At 44.3% G+C, this 13228-nt stretch overlaps 1 protein-coding gene across 12 annotated transcripts in view; it reads left to right on the top strand.

The window, feature by feature from the left end:
• TJP2 (tight junction protein 2) overlaps nucleotides 1–13228 on the top strand; it is a 129986-nt gene that overhangs the window by 81804 nt on the left and 34954 nt on the right. For all 12 annotated transcript variants that reach the window (XM_055272345.2, XM_055272346.1, XM_055272342.1 and 9 more), the window contains 4 exons: nucleotides 2941–2994; nucleotides 6724–6848; nucleotides 8636–8738; nucleotides 11369–11990. In XM_055272345.2, the coding sequence (XP_055128320.1) occupies nucleotides 2950–2994; nucleotides 6724–6848; nucleotides 8636–8738; nucleotides 11369–11990 (895 nt within the window). In that variant the 5' untranslated portion in view covers nucleotides 2941–2949. The remainder of the gene's footprint in view (nucleotides 1–2940; nucleotides 2995–6723; nucleotides 6849–8635; nucleotides 8739–11368; nucleotides 11991–13228) is intronic.

The raw sequence follows: 13228 nt of genomic DNA, 5'->3' as shown, positions 1-13228 counted from the left end.
CTCTACTAAAAATACAAAAATTAGCTGGGCGTGGTGGCGCATGCCTGTAATCCCAACTATTTGGGAGGCTGAGGCAGGAGAATCGCTAGAACCCGGGAGGCGGAGGTTGCGGTGAGCCCAGATCGTGCCAGTGCACTCCAGCCTGGGCAACAAGAGTGAAACTCCATCTCAAAACAAAAAACAACTTTTTAACAAATATGTACAGCTTCATTAAAATCTTGGAAAATTTGTTGTGCTGCCACATATTGGAAAATGCTGTTTTAGACACAGAATTCCAGAGAGGTATGGCTATAGAGCACATCTAGAAAGTCAGACCATGAGCACCTGAGTTTTTAGTCCATCCACCTCACGTATGCTATCAAAGAAGCAGAGAGCCATGAATTCGATAGAAACTTTCTTTAAGAAAATTTGTAGGCTGGGCATGGTGTCTCACACCTGTAATCCCAGCATTTTGGGAGGCTAAGGCAGGCGGACCATTTGAGGTCAGGAGTTTGAGATGAGCCTGGCCAACATGGTGAAACCGTGTCTCTACCAAAAATACAAAATAATGAGCTGGGTGTGGTGGCGCACAACTGTAATCCCAGCTGCTCGGGAGGCTGAGGTATGCAAATCACTTGAACCCAGGAGGCAGAGGTTGCCGTGAACCTAGATCTCACCCCTGCATTCCAGCCTGGGTGACAGAGTGAGACCCCCTCCCAAAAAAAAAAAAAAAAAAAAAGTAAGTAGCAGCAGTCAGCGCTTCGGTTATATTAATTGAATGATGAATGAATAGTGTATCCATCTCTTGATGTATTAAAAAGAAAAATCTCTGAGTGCCTACTCTGTGTGCCAGACACTGTTGTAGCAGATAATGGGACAAAGATGAGTAGGATATAAAAATTTCACCTGAAAATTCACTTTTATTTTTTAAAATTGAAGAACAGTTGTTACAGTGAACAGACTTTAAGTAACTGGGGAGTTTTACATAGTTTAGATAATAATCTTTTGGAACGTTTACATATTTCCTTGTGTTGATGGGCCTTCATTTAATCTTCTAAATCTTGCACTTTTGGGCTACTCGTGTCCCTGGCACCCCAGGCCCCATTCACCACCCAGTCCCAGGATTGCTGGTAGCACAGATCTCTCATTCTGGCCTTTCTCAGGTATTTTGAGTTCTTTTTTTTCTTATTAAATATACAGATGGGGTCTCACTATGTTGCTCAGGTTGGTCTTAAACTCCTGCACTCAACTGATCACCCCGCCTCAGCCTCCTGAGTAGCTGGGACTACAGCATGTGCCACCATGCCTGGCTAACTTTAAAAATTTTTTGTAGAGATGGGGTCTCACTATGTTGCACAGGCTGGCCTTGAACTCCTAGACTCAAGCGATCCTCTCGCTTCAGACTGAGTGCTGGAAATACAGACGTGAGCCACTGCACCCAGCCCTCTTCTAATTTCTTAAAACATAAACACATAGTCCGGGCGGCTCAGTGGCTCACGCCTGTAATCCCAGCACTTTGGGAGGCCGAGGCAGGTGGATCACGAGGTCAGGAGTTTGAGACCAGCCTGATGAACATGGTGAAGCCCCATCTCTACTAAAATACAAAAATTAGCCGGGCGTGGTAGTGCGCACCTGTAATCCTAGCTACCCAGGAGACTGAGTCAGGAGAATCACTTGAACCTGGGAGGCAGAGGTTGCAGTGAGTGAAGATCACGCCACTGTACTCCAGCCTGGGCAACAGAATGAGACTCCGTCTCAAACAAAGCAAGAAACCAACGTATACACATATTATAGATACTCTGTTTTTGTCTGTGGCTGGTATTTCAAATATTTAAAGTCTTTGATACTTCAGTTTATGTTTCTTTTACCTCTCACTCATGGTAATGTGGATGTTTAAATTGTGGGCTCATTTCCTTGGATACATACTATCTGGGGAATCTTTGAGGGCTGTGTTTGAGTGTGATCTCTGGAGAGGATTCACATCTGCCTCTGTGTACGTGGTGGTATGGCCAGTGCAGAACCCCAGTAGGCATGAGTGTTTGGCAGGGTGTGGTCACATCTGTAATATGAATGCTCAAACCTGTGTGAATACAGGTCTGTTAATAGAAATTCTCCAGGGTTTTATTTTAGTTATTTCCACTCTACCCATAGCCAAGGATGAGACAGTCACTGCATCTCTATCTGTGTGCTGGTATTTTTTTCCCCTAATAGATCCACCCAGACCTGATCTCCCACCCTGTTTGGATCCCCAGCCTCCTCTAAATGCCTGCTTCAGTGCTGGCTTACCTCTGTGGTTCTGAGTGTTCTTGGCATTTCTAGCTTTCTCACAGGCAGCCTGCATTTAATGGATTATTATTTTTAAAATGATACCACCAGTTTTAGTTTTTTCTGGATACCTACTGTGGAATATTGTCAGAGATGGAAGTCCCAGTGGTCCATTTATGAAGACATTCATCTTTCATACCCGGTGATACAGATGGAGAAAAAGCCAAAAGATCCCGCAGATCACCCAATTGGGCATACCCTATGATAAGGCTAAGGATATTTTTAGACATAAACATGCAGAAAACTTGCCTACGAGGTCACCTTTGACAGGAAGAGGGGGAGAATTATTAAAAAAAAAAAAAGAATCTTTTTGAAACTAGATATTTTTAAAGGGGTTTTATGATGACAATGTTTTGGAATAGTGATAATAAAAGGACTCAGCACTTAACATTCCATTCTTTTTAGGGTCTGCCTCTCACTGTGTATTTCACTTACCTTTCAAGTATTGTTTCTAGTTTCATTTCATTGAAAGAGAGTTGTGTTTGAAAATAGGTAGCATAATGAACAAATATGAACTCTTTTTGGTATAGAAAGTGTGAGCTGGACTTTATGTCAAGGCATTTTGAATGATAATTTTATTTCTAGCATTGAAAACCTTGTGGTTTTCATCAGATTGGTTTTGTTCTTTTAAAACAGGCCCCAGGCATGGAAGAGCTGATATGGGAACAGTACACTGTGACCCTACAAAAGGTGAGTTCTGCACATTTCATCTATTCTACAGTCATGTTCTTGATTTTACGGATCATGGATCTTGTTTATTTTTGCCTACACACAGTTTTGGCTTTTTTTCCCCTTGAGGTGCATAATGCATTATAGATACTAACTGGCAATAATTGCTATGTTAACAAAGATTTGCATGCTATTGTATTTTTTGATTAAGGACTGTTTAATATAGAACATTTTAGAGGTTATTTAGTGTATACTCTTATCTCCAGATAGAACAGGTTATGAAAGAAAAGAAAGGGAAGAATGAAAATGACCTGTACTGTTTAAGGATGTTAAGGGAGCTTTTTACAACTTCTGTCATTTTAATTATGACATATTATACATACCTTATAACTCTTAAAAGGCATCCAAGAGACCGTAAGTCATTTGTGTGAGGCTAAGCTGGAGAACTGCACTCGTGGTTCTGCATTTTTTTTTTTTTTTTTTCTGAGATGGAATTGCACTCTTGTCGCCCAGGCTGGAGTGCAGTGGTGCAATCTTGGCTCAGCGCAACCTCCGCCTCCCGGGTTCAAGCAATTTTCCTGCCTCAGCCTCCCAAGTAGCTGGGATTACAGGTTCCCATCACCACACCCGGCTAATTTTGTATTTTTAATAGAGACGAGGTTTCTCCATGTTGGTCAGGCTGGTCTCGAACTTCTGACCTCAGGTGATCCACCCGCCTCGGCCCCCAAAGTGCTGGGGTTACAGGCATGAGCCACCACGCCCAGAAGGTTCTGCATTTTTATTCCATCAAGCTGCCATCCAGTTATCATCACTGTGATTTTCCTGGTCTTTCTGCAGGCTTTCTTCTTCTGGCTCTGAATTCCTCCAAGGTCTGTCATCTCCTAGAGGGACCATAAGTTCCTCATAGGAAGAGTTTTCCTTTGACCCTCAGAACTGTGAGCTTCAAGCTTTGTCTTCTATGAAAATTAAAGACATTCCTGAATTTAATGTTTATTGAATTAATCCAGGTAGAAAAAAATGTCTCTGGGCCAGTGCCCAGGTGCCCAGACTTTCAGATCAGTAATCACAATTTCTTCATTTGAGGGGTTTTGTCTGCTTAGGTCTTATTTTTCAACTCTCCTCATCTTTCTGACTCTCCTCTGCCCTTTCCCTGAGCATTTCATGCATTCCTTGAGTTGTGGACCCAAAATTGGCAGAGGTCAGAGATTTTTTTAGGCTTGGCATAGAGGATGGAGCTGCCTCTGTCTAAAACCAGGTGCCAGCTGGTGGTGCTGCCAAATTCAAAGCCATGTGATTAATAGACAACACTCTCAACCTGTTTTGAGTTTGTAATTGTGTATAATCAGTCAGCATAGTGGGCCTCACATGGGAAACTTCCTTGGAAGGGAAGATTTTCTTTTAGTCTCGGAGTAATTTTTTATATAATCGAACCCAGATTTAAGAATATACAATCACATATACTCATATTATCTGGATGAAACTGGGCTTAGATTTTTTTTTTTTTTTTGAAATGGAGTCTCATTCAGTCGCCCAGGCTGGAGTGTAATTGCATGATCTCAGCTCACTGCAACCTCCACCTCCTAGGTTCAAGTGATTTTCCTGCTCCAGCCTCCTAAGTAGCTGGGGTTACAGGGGTGTGCCACCACGCCTGGCTAATTTTTGTATTTTTAGTAGAGGTGGGGTTTTGCCATGTTGGCCAGGCTGATCTCGAACTCCTGGACTCAAGCAATTCACCCGCCTTGGCCTCCCAAAGTGCTGGGATTACAGGTGTGAGCCACTGCACCTGGCCCAGGCTTAGCTTTTTAAAACACAAATGAATTAGGGTTATGTATTATCTATGCTCACCACTGTGCATTGCTAGACCAATCATGGATGTAATAAATCTTATTTCCGATCTTCCATGCATGTAGAAAAGGGTTTAGTGCTTTGCTTTCTCATGAGATCTCAACACACATTTTATGTTCAAATTTTATCTTTAAAATCCATTTACGGGCCGGGCGCAGTAGCTCACGCCTGTAATCCCCACACTTTGGGAGGCAGAGGCAGGCGGATCACAAGGTCAGGAGATCGAGACCATCCTGGCCAACATGGTGAAACCCTGTCTCTACTAAAAATACAAAAATTAGCTGGGTGTGGTGGCACATGCCTGTAGTCCCAGCTACTCAGGAGGCTGAGGCAGGAGAATCACTTGAACCTGGGAGGCGGAGATTTCAGTGAGCCAAGCACCACTGCACTCCAGCCTGGCAACAGAGCAAGACTCTGTCTCAAAAAACAAAACAAAACAAAAAAATCCATTTATTTCTTTTTCACTATATGTTGAAATGAAACTACCAACTCATCTACTTTGAAGTTAAAGGTATACTTTAAAAATACGATTTTAGGCAGACATAAAAAAGAACAAAATCATGTCCTTTACAGCAACATGAATGCACCTGGAGGCCATTATCCTAAGCAAATTAATGCAGAAACAGAAAACCAAATACTACATGTTCTCACTTAGAAGTGGGAGCTAAACATTGGGTACACACAGACACAAAGATAGGAACAGTTAACACTGGGAATTCCAAAAGTAGAGAGGGAGGGAGAGTAGCAAAGTTTGAAAAACTACTTCTTGGGTACTGTGTTCGGTACTTGGGTGACAGGATCATTAGAAGCCCAAACCTCAGCATCAGACAATACCCATATATAACAAACCTGCACATGTACTCCTGAATCTAAAATAAAAATAAAGAAAAATAAAAAGGGTTGGCTAGCACTGGGAAGAGCAGTCTCTTCCCACCCAGCTAGAAAGTTGTGGGTTTTTTTTGTTTTTTAGAGACTTCTTCAGTTGCCCAGTTTAAAGTGCAGAAGCTGCCTTGGCTTGTTGCAGCCTTGACCTCACAGGATCAGGTGATTCTCCCACCTCAGCCTCTCGAGTAGCTGGGACTACAGACGTGCACCACCATGACCAGCTAATTTTTTGTATTTCTAGTAGAGACAGGGTTTTGCCATGTTGTCCAGGCTGGTCTCGAGCTGCTGGACTCAAGCATTCTGGCTGCGTTGGCCTCCCAAAGTGCTGGGATTATAGAAGTGAGCCAAGAGCCTAGGCAGAAGGTTTTATTTTTTTTTTTAATACGTCAAAATATCATAATATACAGAGGAATTAAAAATATTTACAGTACAGGCCAGGCACAATGGCTCCCTGTTGTAATTCCAGTGCTTTGGGAGGTTGAAGCAGGAGGCTCATTTGAGCCCAGAAATTTGAGGCTGCGGTGAGTAGTGATCACGCCGCTGCACTCCAGCCTAGCAACAGATCAAAACTCTGTCTCTTAAAAAAAAAAAAAATACAATAAGAAAATCTGAAAATTAAAAAAATACAGTTTTAGTACAGATTCAGTTTTTACTGAAGTTGTTCCAGCTCAGGCCAGCATAATGCAAAGAGGTACAACTGGTGCTTCAAACAGTACATCCCTATTTGGACTGAAGACATTGTTTCCTATCCCTGCCTGCTTCTAGTGATAACTCCAGTCTGCACTATCAATCTTTTCCAGCCTCCACACGCTGTTTCTTTCAGATGAGGAATTTCCCTTTATAAACCTGTCAGCTGACTATGACTATGCTTTATTTTGTTTCTCATTTGTTTCTGTAAGCCCATCTGTTCCTGAACAGTCTCTGGTTATTGATTTGACCTTTATTTTATTGAGTGCTTGTAATAAATCCTGAAAGCCACTTATTGAAGGATTTTTAATATTTCTCCTCTCTGATGTACAGGATTCCAAAAGAGGATTTGGAATTGCAGTGTCTGGAGGCAGAGACAACCCCCACTTTGAAAATGGAGAAACATCCATTGTCATTTCTGATGTGCTCCCGGGTGGGCCTGCTGATGGGCTGCTCCAGTGAGTGTCCTCCCTCGCCCCCAGCCCCTGCCAGCCCTACTGGTTGGCCCTAGACAGGGTATTTTGGTTGGTATCCACTTTATTTTTTTAAAAAAAAAGAAAAAATAACAAACTTTTATATAATATTTGAAAAGTCTTCAAGCTGGAATGGAAGCCATAACACACCATGTTTGAATAATGCCCAAACCTTGGGAACACCCCAGCTTTGGAGCGAGGAGGGCAGTTGTTTCCGTAAGAAGATAGTTCCAAACATCCCTCCTATGTTTAGGAATCATTTCTGAACGTGGAGTTTTAAATTGGCATGCTTCTGAACCCCAATGCTTAGCCAACACTGTTTATGTTTGTTTTAATTTATATTCTTTAAGAATTTAATGAGGAGACTTTGGTTTATTGATTATTTATAAGAGTGATGTGGAAGTTGGGAAAATTTACTATGGGAAAACCACAAGTTTTCCAACTGCCAGCTTTCTGACCTGAAGAGGTAACACCATTTTATTTTAATTTTTAATAAATTTTTTCTTTTTTTTTTTGTGAGACAGAGTCTTGCTTTGTCACCCAGTCTGGATTGCAGTGGTGCGATCTCAGCTCACCGCAACCATCACCTTCCGAGTTCAAGCAATTCTCTGCTGCCTCAGCCACCTGAGTAGCTGGGATTACAGGTGCCTGCCACCACACCCAGCTAATTTTTGTATTTTTAGTACAGATGGGTTTTCGCCATGTTGGCCAGGCTGGTGTCAAACTCCTGACCTGAAGTGATCTGCCCAACTCGGCCTCCCAAAGTGCTGGGATTACAGGCATGAGCCACCGTACCCAGCTGGTAACACCATTTTAAATGATGCATGCCTGATTCCCACGAGATAACTTCTCAGGAAGAAATCGAAAGTTAACTGTATGGCTGCATTGGCTAAATAGCTCAAAAGTTTAGGTTCTGTTGGTGTTTAAAGCCTCTGTGGACTAAGCACAGTGGCTCACACCTATAATCCTGCACTTTGGGAGGCTGAGGTGGCAGGAACGCTTAAGCCAGGTGTTCAAGATCAGCCTGGGCAACATAGTGAGACCCTGCTGGGATGGCATGCACTTACTCGGGTCCCAGCTACTTGGGAGGCTAAGGTGAGAGAATCCTTTGAGCTCAGGAAGTTGAGGTTGCAGTGAGCTATCAGTCACACTACTGCAGTCCATCCTGGGTGAGAGAGGGAAACCATACCTCTTAAAAAAGAAAATTATAATTAAGAAAGCCTCTATAGTTTTATCAAAGTCAGTAGTCTTTCATATGGAGAAATGCAAAATTTTAAAGTAATATTTGGGATGAACTGGGGCAATAGGATTCTGTGATCTCAGAATTTCTTTAAGAATCCGAGGCAAGCTCTTGGCCCTTTTCCTGCACAAAAGCACAAATGGATATACACCTACTTGGAGGGAGTGTTTTTAGACTTTTCTGAAGCCCACCATGCGCCTCAGGCAATAGGGGACTGATAGAGAAATTCCTTTTGGTGTCCAGACCTCACCGTCATCAAGTACCTCCTGGTGTGACCCTGTGGTTTGGGGCGATCAGGCCTCTCTCTTCCCAGATGATTTCCATTTAGACACTCAGAATTGAGCTGTATGGCCCCCAGTTCCTTTCTTTGAAAGATCTCAGGCCAACTTGACTGGGCCTTGGGCGCCACCAGACACTGAGCCCTTTAGAAAGCCTTTCAGGTCGATTTGCTGCTTCTATTTGTTCCTAAATAAATAATTTACAATGAATAGATGGGAGTTTTTCATGACCCATTTTTATTTCTTGTTTACAGAGAAAATGACAGAGTGGTCATGGTCAATGGCACCCCCATGGAGGATGTGCTTCATTCGTTTGCAGTTCAGCAGCTCAGAAAAAGTGGGAAGGTCGCTGCTATTGTAAGTACTGGGTTTGCTTTCAGCTTGCCTCAATAGCATTTTGTTTTTTTGCCCAGAAGAAAATTACCCCTTGCTTTTAAGCAGTTGACAGAATTACATAACCTAGGGACCGCTGTTCTTGGATCCTCAGTACTTTCGGAGGGGTGTGAAGATGTGTGTAAGTTATCCTTCCTACCTTTCCTTGTGTCTTCTCCTGAGGCCGGTGATTGCCTAATCTGAGTTAGTTTGCCTTAGGAACCAAGTTAGGCAATTATTCCCTAAGAGAATTAGCTAGATTCAGAATACTGGTAAAACAATATTAATTGAGAAAAAATCTTTCAGCGCAAAAACTCACTTGTAAAGGCCCAAGCAAGATATATTATATCTTCATAGACTAAGAGTTTCATTAGAAGACTGTCTATAATCTTCATTCATCTATTCATTCATTCATTCACTGGCTGAGAATCAACTATGAGCTGGATGCCATTAGGCCCTGGGGCCAATCTGTGTTGCAAGATGTGTTCACTACAGTGGGGCAGGTAGACACACAAAGTGAGAATGGTAATAAAGTGTGCTTAGAGGCAATGCTAGTAGGGATATACCCACATATATGGTTGTGTGTGTGTGTGTGTGTGTGTGTATGTGTATATGTGTGTATATATATATATATATATATATATATTTTTTTTTTTTTTTTTTTTTTGGAGACAGAGTTTTGCTCTTATTGCCCAGGCTGGAGTGCAGTGGCACGATCATGGCTCATTGCAACCTCCGCCTCCCGGGTTCAAGCGATTCTCCTGCCTCAGCCTCCCGAGTAGCTGGGATTACAGTCATGTGCCACCACACCCGTCTAATTTTGTATTTTTAGTAGAGACGGGGTTTCACCATGTTGGTCAGGCTGGTCCCGAACTCCCAACTTCGGGTGATCCGCCAGCCTCAGCCTCCCAAAATGCTGGGATTACAGGCATGAGCCACCTCACCTGGCCACATATATGGTATTTAATGTTTTTCAACTTTATATTATGAAGATTTTCAAACAAAAAGGAAAGTTGAAAGATCAACGTAATAAACATTTATCTTCTAAAATATTACTATTCTGCCATCTTTACTTGGTCTCTGTTTGTATATAAACATTCACGTCTTTCTGGCCAACCATTTGAAGGAAAGTTACAGACATGACAGTTCATTTCTACTTACTTCACATGCATTTCCTATGAATGAGGATATTCATTTATATAATACTATTATCTGATCTAAGAAAAGTAATAATTTTACAGTATTGTCTAAAATCCAGCCCATATCTCAAGATGTCTTTTTCATTTTTAGAGATGGGATCTTGTTGTGTTTCCCAGGCTGATCTTGATCTCCTGGGTTCAAGCGATCGTTCCACCTCAGCCTCCCAAGGTGCTGGGATTACAGGTGTGAGCCACCATACGCAGCTCTCAAAATGTCTTTGATAAATGTTTTCTTCCCTATCCAGGATCCAAAGTTCACTCATTGCATTTAATTATCTCTTTAGTTCCTTTTAATCTAGAAGGGTTCCTCTTTCCCCTTGCCCCTCTACCCCATCCCCCACTTTAAAAATGGCATTGGGCCAGGCTCAGTGGTTCACGCCAGCACTTTGGGAGTTGGAGGCAGGCAGATCACCTGAGGTCAGGAGTGAGGAATACCACGATAGAGAGGGGTTTTATTTATTTATTTTTGATATGGGGTCTCACTCTGTCACCCAGCCACCAGCCTGGCCAACATGGTGAAACCCCATCTCTACTAAAAAAACAAAAATTAGCCACGCATGGTGGTGTGCACCTGTAATCCCAGCCATTGGGAGGGTGAGGCACGAGAATCGCTTGAACCTGGGAGGCAGAGGTTGCAGTGACCTGAGTACAGTCCAGCCTGGGCAACAGAGTGAAACTTTGTCTTAATAATAAATAAATAAATAAGGCATTGACTTTTCTTCCTTAAAAATTTAAAAATTTATGCATAATGCATAGTTATAGGGTATGTGTGATTAATACATTAATATGATTTGTAAAATTCAGACGAGATCGGGCGTGTTCAGGATGGTATGGCTGTAGACATGATTTGTAAAATTCAAATCAGTGTATTTGGAATATCCATCACCTTAAATAATTGTGTTTTCTTTATGGTAGAAATGTTCAGATTATTCTCTTCCAGCTATTTTGGAATGTACAGTAGATTCCTGTAAGCTGTAGTCAGCCTGCCGATCTAACATTAGGTCTTATTTTCTTCTATCAGACCGTATATTTGTACCCATCAATCAACTTCTCTTTATTCCCCTTTGCCCCCTAGGCAGCTATGTATAGAATGTCACACTTTCTGGATTTTTGTTTGAGTTTTATAACTTAGTGATTTGGGCCTCTGAGACTTTTCAAACTTCAGCAGAAGCAGATTTTGGAGGTACTATTTTATTATTACCTTAATTCAAGGCACTGTACTCAGAGCTTCACCATCATTGTCTCATTCTAACCCTGTGAGATTTTTATTATCCGTTTCCCGATGAGGAACCTGAACCTTAGTGAGTCGGCAGGGATACAGTTTTCTTGAAACCAGAACCAGGGCTCTTAACCACTGCCTTCTCCACGTTCAGTTGTGATTGTCCTGCGTTCACACTGAGTTTGTTTTGACAACAGGTGGTCAAGAGGCCCCGGAAGGTCCAGGTGGCCCCGCTTCAGGCCAGCCCTCCCCTGGATCAGGATGACCGGGCTTTTGAGGTGATGGACGAGTTTGATGGCAGAAGTTTCCGGAGTGGGTACAGCGAGAGGAGCCGGCTGAGCAGCCATGGGGGGCGCAGCCGCAGCTGGGAGGACAGCCCGGAAAGGGGGCGTCCCCACGATCAGGCCTGGAGCCGGGAGCGGGACCTCAGCCAGGACCGGAGCCGCGGCCGGAGCCGCGGCCGGAGCCTGGAGCGGGGCCTGGACCAAGATCATGCGCGCGCCCGAGACCGCAGCCGTGGCCGGAGCCTGGAGCGGGGCCTGGACCACGACTTTGGGCCATCCCGGGACCGGGACCGCGACCGTAGCCGCGGCCGGAGCATTGACCAGGACTACGAGCGGGCCTATCACCAGGCCTACGACCCAGACTACGAGCGGGCCTACAGCCCAGAGTACAGGCGCGGGGCCCGCCACGACGCCCGCTCTCGGGGGCCCCGAAGCCGCAGCCGCGAGCACCCGCACTCACGCAGCCCCAGCCCCGAGCCGAGGGGGCGGCCGGGGCCCATCGGGGTCCTCCTGACGAAAAGCAGAGCGAACGAAGGTAGGCATGCTTGATGTAGGAAGAAAAGCACTGTTGTGATATGCATAACTAACTTCTATTTTTTTTTTTTTTTTTTTTTTTCCCGGAAGAGTTGCTCTGTCATCCAGGCTGGAGGGCAGTAGTGTGATCTCGGCTCACTGCAACCTCCACCTCCCAGGTTCAAGCGATTCTCCTGCCTCAGCCTCCTGAGTAGCTGCGTCTACCACCACGCCCAGCTAATTTTGTATTTTTAGTGGAGACAGGTTTCAACATGTTGGCCAGGCTGGACTTGAACTCCCAACTTCAGGTGATCCGTCCACCTTGGTCTCTCACAGTGCTGGGATTACAGGCATGAGCCACGGCGCCTGGCCAGGAATAGCTACTTTTTTGTGTGTGTGTGACGGAGTCTTGAGTCTTGCTCTCTTGCCCAGGCTGGAGTGCAGTGGCGTAATCTGGGCTCACTGCAACCTCCGCCTCCCAGGTTCAAGCAGTTCTCCTGCCTCAGCCTCCCTAGTAGCTGGGCTTACAGGCGCACACCACCACACCTGGCTGATTTTTTTATTTTTAGTAGAAACGGGGTTTCACCATGTTGGCCAGGCTGGTCTTGAACTCCTCACCTCAGATGATATGCCCACCACAGCCTTCCAAAGTGCTGGGATTATAGGCATGAGCCACTGCACCCGGCCAGCTGTTTTTTTTTTTTTGAGACAAGAGTCTCACTGTGTCACCCTGGCTGGAGAGTGCAGTGGCATGATCTCGGCTCACTGCAACCTCTGCCTCCTGGGTTCAAGTGATTCTCCTGCCTCAGCCTCCCAAGTAGGTGGGATTATAGGTGCCTGCCACCACGCCCGGCTAATTTTTGTATTTTCAGTAGAGACAGGGTTTTGCCAGGTTGGCTAGGCTGGTCTCAAACTCCTGACCTCAGGTGATCTGCCCGCCTCGGCCTCCCAAAGTGCTGGGATTACATGTGTGAGCCACCGCGTCTGGCCGAGCTATCTCTTAATTGCACTTAACCAGCATTGTACCCAGCACTGACCTAAATGCCTAACACCAATTAGTTGTTTAATCCTCAGAACTACCTCATGAGGGAGGACTCTTGTATCTCCATTTTATAGACAAGGAAACTGAGGCACAGAAGGTTAATTGACATACACAAAGTTGTGTCATCAGTGGAAGAGCCAGGCTCTAGAATTTTGGCTTTAAACTAGGAAACCAGTGGTTCTCAAAGCAGTGCATCACCTGGGCACCTGTTTGAAATG

Source organism: Symphalangus syndactylus, chromosome 3 (assembly GCF_028878055.3).
Source record: "Symphalangus syndactylus isolate Jambi chromosome 3, NHGRI_mSymSyn1-v2.1_pri, whole genome shotgun sequence".
In the NCBI taxonomy this organism is placed as follows: domain Eukaryota; kingdom Metazoa; phylum Chordata; class Mammalia; order Primates; family Hylobatidae; genus Symphalangus; species Symphalangus syndactylus.
This window is presented reverse-complemented; position numbering and strand designations above follow the sequence as displayed.